Source organism: Solanum tuberosum, unplaced genomic scaffold (assembly GCF_000226075.1).
Source record: "Solanum tuberosum cultivar DM 1-3 516 R44 unplaced genomic scaffold, SolTub_3.0 scf00144, whole genome shotgun sequence".
Classification (NCBI taxonomy): Eukaryota; Viridiplantae; Streptophyta; class Magnoliopsida; order Solanales; family Solanaceae; genus Solanum; species Solanum tuberosum.
Genome location: NW_006239074.1, coordinates 1,294,840 through 1,309,779, shown reverse-complemented (window position 1 = coordinate 1,309,779; position 14,940 = coordinate 1,294,840). Strand labels below are relative to the sequence as shown.

The 14,940-nt window shown below is 34.8% G+C and overlaps 3 protein-coding genes across 4 annotated transcripts; 1 reads left to right on the top strand and 2 right to left on the bottom strand.

Annotated features, from left to right (window-relative positions):
* Positions 1 to 46: 46 nt before the first annotated feature.
* Positions 47 to 3,887, bottom strand: LOC102598188 (uncharacterized). The gene is made up of 9 exons (XM_006352880.1): positions 3,792 to 3,887; positions 3,477 to 3,623; positions 2,169 to 2,216; positions 2,021 to 2,060; positions 1,788 to 1,888; positions 952 to 1,144; positions 761 to 859; positions 413 to 530; positions 47 to 301 (listed from the first exon to the last, which is right to left on the bottom strand). The coding sequence occupies exons 1-9, from the start codon at positions 3,858 to 3,860 to the stop codon at positions 181 to 183; spliced, it is 936 nt and encodes a 311-aa protein (XP_006352942.1). The 5' UTR covers positions 3,861 to 3,887; the 3' UTR covers positions 47 to 180.
* A 1,400-nt stretch (positions 3,888 to 5,287) lies between these two features.
* Positions 5,288 to 9,562, top strand: LOC102597877 (putative disease resistance protein RGA4). Its single transcript, XM_006352879.2, has 2 exons — positions 5,288 to 5,951; positions 6,904 to 9,562. The coding sequence occupies exons 1-2, from the start codon at positions 5,519 to 5,521 to the stop codon at positions 9,435 to 9,437; spliced, it is 2,967 nt and encodes a 988-aa protein (XP_006352941.1). The 5' UTR covers positions 5,288 to 5,518; the 3' UTR covers positions 9,438 to 9,562.
* A 1,253-nt stretch (positions 9,563 to 10,815) lies between these two features.
* LOC102597323 (myb family transcription factor APL) lies at positions 10,816 to 13,537 on the bottom strand. Of its 2 annotated transcripts, none has more exons than XM_006352878.2 (6): positions 13,018 to 13,537; positions 12,428 to 12,504; positions 12,275 to 12,338; positions 11,942 to 12,017; positions 11,618 to 11,687; positions 10,816 to 11,447 (listed from the first exon to the last, which is right to left on the bottom strand). In XM_006352878.2, exons 1-6 carry the CDS (start codon positions 13,166 to 13,168, stop codon positions 11,037 to 11,039), a joined length of 849 nt encoding a protein of 282 aa, XP_006352940.1. In that variant the 5' UTR covers positions 13,169 to 13,537; the 3' UTR covers positions 10,816 to 11,036. The 2 variants fall into 2 exon arrangements, with proteins under 2 accessions (XP_006352940.1, XP_006352939.1); XM_006352877.2 differs by having other exon boundaries at positions 11,942 to 12,020; positions 13,018 to 13,536.
* Between the last annotated feature and the right edge of the window lie 1,403 nt (positions 13,538 to 14,940).

Here is a 14,940-nt window from a genome sequence, read left to right as displayed (position 1 = left end):
TAAGATGTTCAACAACTTGATTATGAAGGTTAATATACAAATGTACTACAGGTGTAATGAAATCAATACATTCACACTTTTAGAGATCTGGAGAATGCACGAATTAACAATTTATTATCCAATTACAGGAGAAAGAAGGCAAACTGAACATTTTCACCATGCAATTTATAAACAAAACAATCAAGCTGATGGAAGGATGTCCAAAGCAACTTCTTTCAAGGATGGCATTGATTCCTGCTGATGCAAGCAGATGTAGGTACTTCCTACTCTTCGGAAAACTTTCCAAGGACCAGGGTAACACCTAGTTTTCAAAAGACAGTCAAAGTAAAAAAGAAAACGAGCAAAATTCAAGTAATAACGAAACAATCTAAGAAATAGTTCAGTCATTCGAAGCTTTGGTAAAAGAGATTACCTAAACAGGACTCCTCCATTTCGTCCTTTAAAATTGTGAATATAATATACCGTCTCCATCTTAGGAAAAAGAGTCTTGGATAGTGCAGCCAGCTTCGGATAGAAGAATGGTGGATAATCTTATTTTTGTCAAAGATAACAGGGAATACAGTAACTTAACATGGAACAATTGTTAAGAAGATCTCATTTCTTAAAAGGCAGAAATATATATATACTATGATGTCCATCCTATTTCCGCTGCAGAAAGTTATTCATTGCCACAATAAGCAGACAATCATGCAGAGCAATAAGGAACATTTATTCTTTGATCAGATTGAAGGAAAAAAATATTGGTGGTAAGAAAGGATACAACCAGATCTTATTCGATCAAGCTCTCCGTTGAATATAATCAGTTTCCTAGAAGTGTTTGACACTGCTGCTTTGTATAGCTCTTCCACGACAAGCATCTCTACATTTCAGAAATAAATGATGCCATCATAACATTTCTATGAAATCGATCATTTGATGTACACTATATATGGTGCGAGAGCTCGATGTTACCATTGACATTAAAGTATGGATAGGCGACAATAAAGAGTTCATCTTCTGGCTTGACACGGTCAACCATCTTGACCTTTTCGGTGAAACCGAAATCCTCGAAAAAAGAAGGCTTTGTCAAATAGTCCAACTTAAAAGATGCTCCTCCAAAAATTGATTGTCTTGCGAATTTTACTTCATTAGCCTCCGGGAAAAACTGAAAGGTTTAATGCAAGTTTGATACATCGCACCTGGTAGAGTAAAAGAGCTTAATGGGAAAAGAGGTGATCACAAACATTAACAGGGAACACTAATTTTGAAGTAGAAGAAGATGAAACTATTTCGGAGCAATATGATAGGAGGAAAAAGCAACACCACTAGTTTTGTAGCACCATTCGTTTAACATAAATATGAAACATCTTCGCTTCTTGTCTTAGTTGTAATGACAGCTTACATGTGAAACAAGAAATCAAGGTAGCTTGATGCTGCGATATAGAGAAATAATTAACAACGGCAAAGCTCATGCATGGACACAACAGAGATGGACTCTGCAAATAGCCGAAATTTGGTTTATTTTGTATAATGTGGCAAATAGAAGAATTAAGCCCACACTCTATGCAGTACAGTACAACAGTAAAGGATTAAGTAACAGCTTTTCCACGCCAATTTTCTGAGTACTTCATTTATGGTTAAAATTTTCCTTATTTATTTTCCGAACTACCAGATGATTGTTTCCTCCAATAGAATGTATATTTGTCTCTAAGTGGAGTAAACCAAATTAAAAGAGCAATAGCTAGCAAGAGAGTCTTTTCGAGACTCACAGTGTATACTATAAAATTCATTCGGAACCAGAGACTTACAATTCTGGTCTTTGTGGCTTTCTCTGGTATAACCAAGAGATCACAGAACTCACGTATTAGTTGTATACTTCCAGTCATTTCTATTCCACCCTCACCGTCACCTGTTGATAGTTAACACGAGATTAAAATCACCTCACATGAATGGGAGATCAGTGAGCTAGTGTAGATTATACCGATCTTCACATGCCCAAATCAGGAGAAACTGTCAAGTAAGGAGGACAATTAGGCATAACCTGGTACAGAACCCAACCCAGCAGTTGGAAATTCAATTTCCTGGTACAAGAAAGTTTTTGCTCTTTAAGTCCACGGAAAGTATTGATACTGTATTATTTCTTACAAGTGTTGTTATCACTTGAAGACATACAGGGAAATTTGACTGACCATCAGTTGTCTGTTATCCTTCAATGCCAATTCAGTTGCTTCTTTAGCCTGTTAATCATGAAATTCCGGAATTATGATTGAAGAACTGCAGCACAGACTTAAGAAAGTGAAATGAATAAAATGAGTATGCCATGAGCAACAAGATAAGCATTATTCATAAAATGGACATTTGAAATAGAAAAAGTTTTAGAGTGGTAGTGTATGACATTTCAAGAATTTTAGAACCAAAAAAATATCATGTAATGGACATGAACTGTTATGTCTTTTAGTGAGTGTTTAATCAAGTTTTCACTTATCGTCTACATTCCGATTTTAAGCCCCAAAAGTGGACAGATTTGGCAGTTGATAAGAGCCACATAAAAAGTTTCAGCTGCACATTTACAAACATAAATCTTGAGAAGTGCAAGAGCTTAACAGAAACACAGTCTGATAGATGGTAATCAGACATGATGTGCATAAAAAGGTACAAACGGTAGCTTGACATTTCCAGATGTGATATATGAATTTGCAGTAAGAGGGATAAGAGCCTTCAATTATGAGAAATTTACAGTTAGCAAGAACCAGCTAGGTCAAGAAGACCATCAGCTTATAAGGAATTCAAGCAAGTATTGGTTTGTCAGTCTTGTAGGCGCACATCAACACCTGTTCATAAGGGCTTTGGGATAAGAATCCACATAGTCTTCTCAAGGCAGCATGAGAGTTACATGGTATGGATAGACACACTCTTTGTCAAGTAGGGATGGAATTCCCATTTCCGAAGGCAATCAAAGTGATATAGCAGAAACCACGGCAAACATTCGAAAGACAAAATGTAGTTTATACTTTTATCTAGAGAAAGCTAGCAACAACTAAAACAAGTGGAGCCAAGATTTGAATTTTACGGGCTCATAACTTGCCACCAAATTCATAGCCTGTCTTAGTTACTGGGTTTGTAATTAAGTATGTATCCATATTAAATTGACCTCCCAATACAAATATAGAGTCTAAGCAAAAGCTATTGGGTTTGTCCGAACCCATAAGTAATACTCTATCTCCGCCCTTGGCAAATAATTACCTTAATCTCCCTGCAATAGTTAAGGAAATATGAAATGGTAACGTAGTATGGTTAACAATAACTTGGTGGAAAAAGGGGTTTTTTTAAAAATAAAAAAACTTTTTGTTGTAATGTGAGTGTAAAAAGTGGAGAATCTTAGTAGCTTAGTCAGTCCGAGGGTTCAATTCCCCCACCTTGTAATCCCTTCCCCCATTTCCCCTACCCCTACCCCTACCCGCAATTTTAAGGGGAGAAAAAGCGAATAGAATGAATACTTGTTGAAGTAATTCAGTGTAGTCCTTAGGGAATGGCACATCAAACCCAATTGAAACAGCTTTATCACCAGAACAACTGATAGCAAATTCAAAATTTCTTGAAATCTTCACATTTCTCTTCAATTTAAACTTTCTCCAGCTGAAATCCTACAACATAATCCACAAAAATCAATCGAAATCGAAATCGAAAAAACAAAAAGTTGTGTAGAAAGCATAATTGTGATTTTCTTTTTAACAGTAAAACAACATATACAAAGTAATCAACTTATCAAATGAAATTATTCTAAATTCCCAACAAAATTAGAGAAAAGTTACCTGTGGAGTAAGAGAGGAAGGAACTGAAACAGCAACTGTCAGTGCAGTTGGGGAAGTGGATAACCACATTTTGAATTCTAACCACAAGGAGAGAGAAAAAAATGACTCAAAAGATTTAACAATAAAGTGTATTCCCCTCTTTATAAGCCATGAAAAAAAGTTTATATCCATTAGCTAATATACATAATTATTGTATTTTTTTTTAGAAATTTTAGTACCTTAGTTAGTTGGTCGGTCTAAATTTTCACTTTATTGATTAGGTTTGATTGTCCACCTTATAATCTCCTTTCCTATTTTGAAAGATATATATTTGATTTTTTAGTACATTACAAAAAAAAATGTTTGATTCACTTTTTTTTAAAACTTTTTGATTTAAATTTTCACATGAAATATTTAAGACCGCAATAACAATAACATACTCAGTAAAATATCATAAGTAAGGTCTGAGAAGGTAAAGTGTACGCAGATCTTACCACTAGGGGTGTACATGCCAAACCGTAAAGTCATACCGAACTGACGAACCAAATCAAACGGAAAAAAAACTGATTTGTGGCTTGGTTTGGTTGATTTGGCATTGGAAAAAAAAACCGATCACTCTTGGTTTGGTTTGGTATTCAAAGAAAAAAAGTCAAATCGAACCCAAACCAAACCGACATAATATAAATATATAATTTTATTTTATTTTTCGATAAAAAATATTATTTATAATCTACTTTGTTAATATATTTTTAGTTAGTTTATAGTTTTCAATATTTATATATATTATTTCAAATTTGGGCTTGTAAAACTTTGTAAATATTTTATTTTGTACTAAGATCAGAAATTACAATAGTATTATTATAGTTTTTCAAATTCGTAGTTAACAATTTACTTTGTAAATATTTCTTTTTGTATTCAGTTTGATTGTAGCCTTTGATCTTATTAATTTAACATATTGAACGTTTATATTTCAAAAAAAAAAATTGTACTCATGTGAATTTTATCGTCTTTTCAAAGATTTCTATTCGTTTAACATTTTTTAAGTTTAACTTATCACACAAGTAAGTGAAAATATATTTGATCTCTTTTTCAAACACCGTATAGTTGGAAAAAACCAAAAAATTGAAAAAAAAAATGAAAGAACCGACTAAAGCCGAAACCGAAAAACGTAACTTTATGTGGTTTGATATGATTATTAGATTTAATAAACCGACATAATTGATTTAAGTTTTTTTTAATAAAAAAACAAACTAAACCAACCTATGTACAACCCTTCTTACCTCTATCTCATGGAGGTAGAGATGTTGTTTCTGAAAGACACTCATGTACAAAGAAGAAAACAGTTTAGAAAACATAGCAACTAACATCATGAACTAACAAAATAGTACGATAATCAAAATAAAGTAGACAATTGATGATGTGCGAGATATTAAAAGTAAAAACAACAATAACATTCGATTTATATCAGTACCAAAAGTCAATGACTACATGAACATGCTAATACGAAAAAATCTTGATATATTCTTTTTTTATATATAAAAAAAAAACATTGATTTTTTCAAAGGAAGAGGAGACCTAGTAAAAAAGAAAAGAAAAAAACATGGCCGACGAAGTTCAGCCAGTCAACCAGAGGTACGGAGAATTGTTGGTATATGCAGTTATCATGAAATATATAAAGTCCACACACTGCTCAGCTGAGCAAACCAGACACTTTGAATTGGTCAATATATCTTTACTGGATTCAATACATGGCGGAAGCTTTTCTTCAAGTTCTGCTAGAAAATCTCAATTCTTTCATAAGAGGGAAACTTGTATTGCTTTTCGGTTTCGAAAAGGAATTTGAAAAGCTGTCCAGTGTGTTTTCCACAATTCAAGCTGTACTTCAAGATGCTCAAGAGAAGCAATTGAAGGACAAGGCAATTGAGAATTGGTTGCAGAAACTAAATTCTGCTGCGTATGAAGTTGATGACATATTGGGCGAATGTAAAAATGAGGCAATAAGATTCGAGCAGTCTCTATTAGGGTTTTATCATCCAGGGATTATCAGTTTCCGTCACAAAATTGGGAAAAGGATGAAAGAGATAATGGAGAAACTAGATGCAATTGCTGAGGAAAGAAGGAAGTTTCATTTCCTTGAAAAAATTACAGAGAGACAAGCTGCCGCTGCTACGCGTGAAACAGGTGTGAGTACTGAGTAATAGTAGCTTAGTTTATATTCAATTTGTTACCACATCGTGTGTTCACCGTGATCTCTACAGTAGGATGGCAATGGGGCGGGGCGGGGTTGGAGGTGTGCAGGTGTGGGGCGCAATCCCAACTTTGAGTCTGCACAAGTAGGTACTTAAATTTGTATAGAGTTAAACAAGTACACACGCATCCTACTTGGTGTCCTACATGGCTCTTATGTGTATTATGTCATATAGGATGCATGTGTCTATTTGTTCAATTTTATACGAGTTTAAGTTCTACTTGTGCACACCCAAATGAAAGTTGGAGGGCGTAGATGTCAGTTGATACCAAGTTAAAAATTCATATTAATGAATTATGCCTTTAAATTATGATTCAATTTTATATCAGTCTGTCCAAAAGATGTTCTAGTGAAAGTGTTAAACTTAGCCTGGATCTGCTATTGGAAGTGTGAATTTTTGTGGCACTAAACAATGCAATGGGTCTGGATTCATTTTTGCATTAACATTTGTTTAGACGATTTTCTTTATCGAATTTTACTGTCTAAAAAGGAAAAAGCAAAGAAATAAGACGTATACAGAGGCTGACTTCTTCATAGGATTTCTCATATAAAAAAAAAACATTGATTTCTAGGATATGGGTTATTTTAAATTACAAATTTGTGAGTTAAAACAGTTCTGTTGGGAAGGATTTAGATACACGTGGATAGTATCTAGAAGTTTTTTAAATAAAAAATTAGCAAATTATGTGGGCTGGGGCGGGTTGAAAACAGCAAACTTTGCAAGGCAGGGCGGGTTGAAATCATTGCAAGTTTGTGTGGGTTTGCCCTGCACCACCCCATCTGCCATTCCTGTCTAAATGTTTGTTTTGTCTATATAATTCTTGCTGACTCATTCTAATGAGCTCAATTGTAACAAATTCTTTGTGTCCACACTACTTGGAACAGGTTTTGTGTTAACTGAACCAAAAGTCTACGGAAGGGACAAAGAGGAGGATGAGATAGTGAAAATCTTGATAAACAATGTTAATGTTGCCGAAGAACTTCCAGTCTTCCCTATAATTGGTATGGGGGGACTAGGAAAGACGACACTTGCCCAAATGATCTTCAATGATGAGAGAGTGACTAAGCATTTCAATCCCAAAATATGGGTTTGTGTCTCAGATGATTTTGATGAGAAGAGGTTAATTAAGACAATTATAGGAAATATTGAAAGAAGTTCTCCTCGTGTCGAGGACTTGGCTTCATTTCAGAAGAAGCTCCAAGAGTTATTGAATGGAAAACGATACTTGCTTGTCTTAGATGATGTTTGGAATGATGATCTAGAAAAGTGGGCCAAGTTAAGAGCAGTCTTAAATGTTGGAGCAAGAGGTGCTTCTATTCTAGCTACTACTCGTCTTGAAAAGGTTGGATCAATTATGGGAACGTCGCAGCCATATCATTTGTCAAATTTGTCTCCACATGATAGTTTACTGTTATTTATGCAACGCGCATTTGGGCAACAAAGAGAAGCAAATCCTAATCTAGTGGCCATTGGAAAGGAGATTGTGAAGAAATGCGGTGGTGTGCCTTTAGCGGCCAAGACTCTTGGTGGTCTTTTACGCTTCAAGAGAGAAGAGAGTGAATGGGAACATGTGAGAGATAATGAGATTTGGAGTCTGCCTCAAGATGAAAGTTCTATTTTGCCTGCTCTAAGACTGAGTTATCATCACCTTCCAGTTGATTTGAGACAATGCTTTGCGTATTGTGCAGTATTCCCAAAGGACACCAAAATGATAAAGGAAAATCTCATCACTCTCTGGATGGCCCATGGTTTTCTTTTATCAAAGGGAAACTTGGAGCTAGAGTATGTGGGTAATGAAGTATGGAATGAATTATACTTGAGGTCTTTCTTCCAAGAGATTGAAGTTAAATCCGGTAATACTTATTTCAAGATACATGATCTCATCCATGATTTGGCTACATCTCTGTATTTGGCAAGCACATCAAGCAGCAATATCCGCGAAATAAATGTCAAAGATTATAAGCATATAATGTCCATTGGTTTCGCTGAAGTGGTGTCTTCTTACTCTCCTTCGCTCTTGAAAAAGTTTGTCTCGTTAAGGGTGCTTAATCTAAGTTACTCAAAACTTGAGCAATTACCCTCTTCCATTGGAGATCTATTACATTTAAGATACCTGGACCTGTCTCGCAATAACTTCCGTAGTCTTCCAGAGAGGTTATGCAAGCTTCAAAATCTTCAGACTCTTGATGTGCATAATTGCTACTCACTTAATTGTTTGCCAAAACAAACAAGTAAACTTAGTAGTCTGCGAAATCTTGTTCTTGATGGCTGTCCATTGACTTCTACTCCACCAAGGATAGGGTTGTTGACATGCCTTAAGACTCTAGGTTTCTTTATTGTGGGAAGCAAGAAAGGTTATCAACTTGGTGAACTGAAAAACCTAAATCTCTGCGGCTCAATTTCAATCACACACCTTGAGAGAGTGAAGAACGATACGGATGCAGAAGCCAATTTATCTGCAAAAGCAAATCTGCAATCTTTAAGCATGAGTTGGGATAACGATGGACCAAACAGATATGAATCCGAAGAAGTTAAAGTGCTTGAAGCCCTCAAACCACACCCCAATCTGAAATATTTAGAGATCATTGCCTTCGGAGGATTCCGTTTTCCAAGCTGGATAAATCACTCAGTTTTGGAGAAGGTCATCTCTATTAGAATTAAAAGTTGCAAAAACTGCTTGTGCTTACCACCCTTTGGGGAGCTGCCTTGTCTAGAAAGTCTAGAGTTACAAAACGGGTCTGCGGAGGTGGAGTATGTTGAAGAGGATGATGTCCATTCTAGATTCTCCACAAGAAGAAGGTTTCCATCCCTGAAAAAACTTCGTATATGGTTCTTTCGTAATTTGAAAGGGTTGGTGAAACAGGAAGGAGAAAACAAATTCCCCATGCTCGAAGAGATGGCGATTTTACATTGCCCTCTGTTTGTTTTTCCAATCCTTTCTTCTGTCAAGAAATTAGAAGTTCACGGCAACACAAAAGCAAGAGGTTTGAGCTCCATATCTAATCTTAGCACTCTTACTTCCCTCCGCATTGGTGCTAACTACAGAGCGACTTCACTCCCAGAAGAGATGTTCACAAGTCTTACAAATCTCGAATACTTGAGTTTCTTTGACTTCAAGAATCTCAAAGAGCTGCCTACCAGCCTGACTAGTCTCAATGCTTTGAAGCGTCTCCAAATTGAAAGTTGTGACTCACTAGAGAGTCTCCCTGAACAAGGGCTGGAAGGTTTAACTTCACTCACACAGTTATTCGTTAAATACTGTAAGATGCTAGAATGTTTACCCGAGGGATTGCAGCACCTAACAGCCCTCACAAATTTTGGAGTAACCGGTTGTCCAGAAGTGGAAAAGCGCTGTGATAAGGAAATAGGAGAAGACTGGCACAAAATTGCTCACATTCCTAATTTGAGTATATATTAGTGAGTTATTTGTAATTGTTTCTTGGGTTATTTTTTTGTCAGTCTCTCACAGGTTACAATTCCTGCCATTGGATTATTATAGCAAAGTTTGACTGTATGAGGAAACATTTAAAAAAAAAAAAGAAGGTAAATCGTTTAACATGACTTTTTTTTTACTGTTTAATTTAATATAAAAGGATTGTACTAATTTTCTATTTGAAAACTCTAATTTTAACCGTCCTAATTGAAGACTCTAGAATGTGTTGTTGGTAATTAATTTATGTGTTAAATGTCCTTATCTTAAACTTTATTTTGAGTCTAAATGTTTAATTTTAGCAAATGAAATGGAGGGACCGACCCATACGCAAATAGGTAGTAACTGTAGTATGATAAAAAGTCACAACAATATGAAACTGATGGTCCAAGTGTGTGACGTGACGGAACTATAGGCCACCACTTTGACACCATATTTATGGCCTATGGGGTGTGTTCGGTAGGAGGGTATGACGGTCGCAAATAAGCTTAGAAAATTAGTAGGTAGTTGAGAGTTGTCCTTTTACTAGTCTAATCATGTATTTGGCTTGGTGAATGGTGATAGTATTTAGCATCGTGTCGGTCGTAGTAGTATTTGAATTTTGGTATATGATATTATATGTGGTGCTCTTTGTTTAGGTGATCACACTTTCTTGTTGTTGTTGTTATGGTTCCTTGTATAATGCTCTGTACCGTTTTACTATTAGTTATCATGTTTTTCTTCACCGTCTTTTTTTTTAAAATTATTGTTGTGATTTATTTGAGCCGGAGGTCTTTAGGAAATAATCTCTCTACTTCGGAGAGGTAATAATAAGGCATATTTTATGGGATTTTACTGGTATGTTGTTATTGTTGTGTACGGTAGGGAGGAAAATATTTTTCACAAAAAATATTTTATAAGAAGATTACTATAAAATAAATTATCATCCTAAAAGTATTTATATATAATTTAGATAATTGATATAGGAGGTGGGAGTAGTAGGGAGGTAGGGGTGTAGGATGATGGGATGAAGGTTATTGAGTTGGGGTTGAAGATGAGGTATGTTGGAGGGTGGGCAAGACAGACAATCAATGTGAAATATTATCACTAGCAGAACTTATATTGTCTACTTTTATTAGAAAAATCACTTTTTATTTTTAAAATATTTAACCAACCGAACATGAGAAATAGAAATTCTTACCAAACACACCCTATTAGTTTTATGTTGTAGTTAGACATACTTTTATCCAAATATTATTTCCGTTTTAAATATGACTATTTTTTAGTTAGATTTCAAACGGTGGCTAATAAATATTAATTAACAAGCAATTAAAAAAATTGGTGTCAAATTAAAACCAGACAAATAAATTGAAACGAGGGATAGAAGTAATGAAAAAAGATGTTATAGACAAACATCTTTACTTAAACATTTCTTCAATAAGAGTTTCACCAATTCCCTGTACTACAAATTATCCCTTCCTTGCAACAAATGAAATAATTACATAGATAGAGGGCAATAAAATCTATAATAAGAGCTTCATGTAACAAGTTAAACTCTGGGTTCCTAGTACACTTTAGAGTAAAATACATAATCTTGACCTTATATGATTACATTTCCAATCTTCCATTTGAAAATTGTTTGGCTTCCAATACAGCTGAGTTCATGCCAATAAAGTCATAGCTACTTCTGGAGTTCAAATCGAACCTAACGGAAGTTTCTTCAAGTTTAATATTCATAATCTTCTTTTGTTCTCCCTCCGTTAAGTATGTAGACCTTTGTAGATCCTTATTAGTATCATCTTGTGTCCTTTTACCTGCAGATGTTTCATCCCCGTTGTGTCCGTGCATGTAGTCCATTAAATTTGAGAGAGCTATATTGAAATCTGTAAGCTGAGCTCTTGTTTCGTCTACAGCACTAGGAGAGTTCATATCAGTGGACAGGCTCTTCTGAGCTTTATCTAGTATTGCTTGCAAGTACTTTCCCTGTGCCTCTATTCTCATTTGCAGCTTCTGTTGAACCTTTTAGAACAAAGAAACAAAATAAACGAGGTCTAATAAATACGATATCAAGGAACTAAAGTTGAATGATATGGTGGTGTAAGACCAAGTTTGGACAATTACTTCACAAATCATTGCGTTTTTGCTCGTTAGGACTAGGAATTGTTCTAGAGAAAAGGTTTAATGTGTACCTCAAGCTGCTCGTGTAATCTTTTCTGGACGTCAATCTGACGCCTCAGTGCCTCACTAATTGGAGCTTCTCTGTTAAGATATAAGCATCTATTAGCAACAACACAATGTGTTTTAATGTAATACCAGTGTAGGCAACTGTACTTGAACCAATTTTCAAGATTCAACAGAGAAAATGCAGCTCAAATATAAATCTATAAACTACTGAAGTTCGAGGACACTATTGCTCTCACGGAAATATTTAGAGGCAAACTCTCATGGAGAGATATTAGATAACTGGAAAGACGGTATAAGTATAACCAACAGTTGAATTTCCTGGCACCTACCCTTGCATACCATCCATGCTTGATGAAGTGATACTCGGTCCTGAGGAATGCAAACTGAATTGTCCGAAGGACTCCCCTGCTACAGTGAAAAACATAAGGAGTAATACAAGATCTACTAAATAAAATGTAAGGATCATGAAAAACTCTAGTTACCTATGGGAGAAGCATTACAAAATTTACTATTTTTCGGGCTCTGATAGATCATTTATATGTTAAATATAGCACTTAATACAACTATCAAGCATTACACTACAAATTTAAGAAAGGAGGTCAATGTCCACTTTGTTTTCCAGTTAAGCATTCAATTGTCTTTCAAAATCATCCAGAACTTACCTATATTCTCTCTGTTTTGATCTGCTGTATTTTGTTTCTTGGTCTGCTGTCCAAGTCTATACTTCTGCAGGATGAAAAAGGGAGAAAACCGCCTAATGAGTTTTCGACAGGGCAAAAACATCAATGAATAGAGATGCAGAAACCTGACTCTACCTGCAAATGACTCTTCAAATGATACAATGTCAAGCCCTTCAATCCCATTAACCTTAGTACTGACTTTGGAGTTGCTTCTGCAAATTCAAGGCCTTTTAATAAACATCGCAGACTCTTAAATAGAAACCACAAATCCAACACATTGTTAACTCATCAGTACAAGCGAGAAAGTACACCAAAAAGCCCTGTTCCTGTGAGACTCATGGGGAGGACGTAATCTAACCTCTTCGCTTTAGCATTGACCTCATTTCTAAGTTGTATTTAGTTATCAGATTACTAATTCTATGGCAAAAATATGCATAATAAATCAATGCCTATTGACAACCACATACAACTAAATCTTATAATGACACTCCACAATGTAAAAAGTTTATCACCCATTAAAAGAAACAATTACATTACATCAATCCCAAGCCAACTTGCGCACAACTTGACTAATTCCACATATACATGCTACCCCACCACCACCACCACCACATATACCGAACAACTTTCTTTATTAACCACTACGCTACACCCTTAGGTGCCATTACTGATTTAACACTATAACAAATGTAAGAAAACAGAACAAAAGAAAAACAGCAACTCACTATCAGGTCCACCAAGCTTAGTTACAGCATCAACAAAACGATCATGTAAATCAGCAGTCCACCTCAATCTTGGCTTTGGGTCCCTTGTCATCACCACCCCATTTTCATACCCATACCCCATATCTCCTCCACCATTATACATCCTATCCATGAACACCACCACCCCCAAATTCCTCAAAATCCTCAAAACTCCTACACAAGTCACTAAAAACACTAAATTTAAACACCCAAAAAGCTTATCAAGTAAAATAAACAGTTTCAACAACTCCAAAGTGGAAAAAGAACCAAATGATCAACTAAAAATTGAATCTTTTTTCTTTGGTTTGGGGGTCGATAAAAAGAGTCAAAGAAACCAAATACAGAAGAATTTGCTTTAAAACTTTGTATAATAGTAATCCGTACATGCAGACGTGATTAAAAATTAATTAAATTTTTGCAGAGAAAAGGGAATCTATAATTTTTGATAAAATAAAAAGAACACGGAGAGGAAAGATCGGCGTGGAATCTGAAGAAACATATGAGCGCCGAAACTATATTTATTTTTTATTTTTATTAATAAAGCAAATGTCGGAACTCGATTCCGTGTTGCTCAGCTATATGTATTTTTATTTTCCTACCATATTCATATTGGAGTTTAATTAAATTTGGATAATGTCAAAAAATTCTATATTGGACTGAAGTATCCCTACAAAAGACAACTTCACATTCAATTCTATATTGGACTAAAGCGTCCCTAACAAAAGATGATTTCGTATTCAAGAGACTCAATTTCAAGATCCTAAAATAAATGAAAAATGAAGAAATATTTATAACCCACAATATTAGGTAACTATATGAATTTATTACTCAACAGTGGTAGTCGGTGATTGGAATTTTGGGAGGTGTGGGCCCGATGAGGAGCGAATGGAGAAGTGGCACGTAGGTGACAGCGTGGAATATTCGGCGAAGAATGAGGAAAAGAGAATATTAGTACAATCACGTGCCACGTACTCCCAAATACTATTAACCAATAGTTGGTGATAGTCCTCTAGACGTGGAAATAATAGGGATTTTAATAAATTTTTATCAGGGTGGACATTCAGTTCTTCGGTTAAATTTTTTCAATTTTCAATTTTAAAAATGTGTGCAGCGAATACCAAATCAAACTAATTCGATGTGGTTGGATTCCATTTTTTAACTTCGGCCGGTTTAATTTGGTGTTTTACAATGATTTTTCGATGTAAATGAAAAATAAAATGAGAAAAAAATCAAAGTATAGGATACAAAAAAAATTAAAATCATGCAAAGTGATGATGTGTCTCACCATAGAATACTTAATTGTACTTAAAAGACCATATTTGTTTTCTCAAGACAAGAACATTGTGCATTCAATTACTGCTCGAGGAAAACAAGGATAAGACGATTTCCTTTACATAATGTATGTCGACAAAAACCCGTTTGAATTCCTTCTTGGAAATTAATATTTGAAGTTAGCAATCTAAATTATAAATCTATTGCTACTTTAATTTGTTCATGAATGATTTATTTACTAGTTGACTTTTGTTTTTCTGGTTAAGAAAATGTCCATATATATATTATTTTTATTTTTGTTATGAATTCACCTGAATTTAGTAACCTTAGTTTACTAACAAATTAAACGTTGATAAATATTTATCGTAAACTCAATTATTGTTATTATATATTGATTTAAAGTCATCGTACAAATTTGTAGACTTAGAATTCTAAATTCATCTTTCGTAATTTTTCTTTTCCGATACTCCACGACAAGAAAATCATTTTACTCATTTTCAAAGTCATTTGGTGTAGTTTCGTAGTAGGATTTACCCCAAGAATTCACTTTTAATTTATTTATTTCCAAAACTAGTTTTCCTCTTTCATGAAAAGTTGTGACATTTATGAAAAGTTGTGACTTTTATGAAAAGT

Bases quoted from the DNA above. Each gene is read 5' to 3' on its own strand.
- LOC102598188 (XM_006352880.1), bottom strand. From the start codon at position 3,860: ATGTGGTTATCCACTTCCCCAACTGCACTGACAGTTGCTGTTTCAGTT. The intron at 1,889-2,020 runs GTTATGCCTAAT...AACTATCAACAG, and splicing joins TGGGTTGGGTTCTGTACCAG to GTGACGGTGAGGGTGGAATA. The intron at 860-951 runs GTAACATCGAGC...TCTGAAATGTAG, and splicing joins TCCATACTTTAATGTCAATG to AGATGCTTGTCGTGGAAGAG.
- LOC102597877 (XM_006352879.2), top strand. From the start codon at position 5,519: ATGGCGGAAGCTTTTCTTCAAGTTCTGCTAGAAAATCTCAATTCTTTC. The intron at 5,952-6,903 runs GTGTGAGTACTG...TACTTGGAACAG, and splicing joins CGCTGCTACGCGTGAAACAG to GTTTTGTGTTAACTGAACCA.
- LOC102597323 (XM_006352877.2), bottom strand. From the start codon at position 13,168: ATGGATAGGATGTATAATGGTGGAGGAGATATGGGGTATGGGTATGAA. The intron at 12,021-12,274 runs GTAAGTTCTGGA...TTTTCACTGTAG, and splicing joins TCAAAACAGAGAGAATATAG to CAGGGGAGTCCTTCGGACAA. The intron at 11,448-11,617 runs GTACACATTAAA...TTGTTCTAAAAG, and splicing joins GATTACACGAGCAGCTTGAG to GTTCAACAGAAGCTGCAAAT.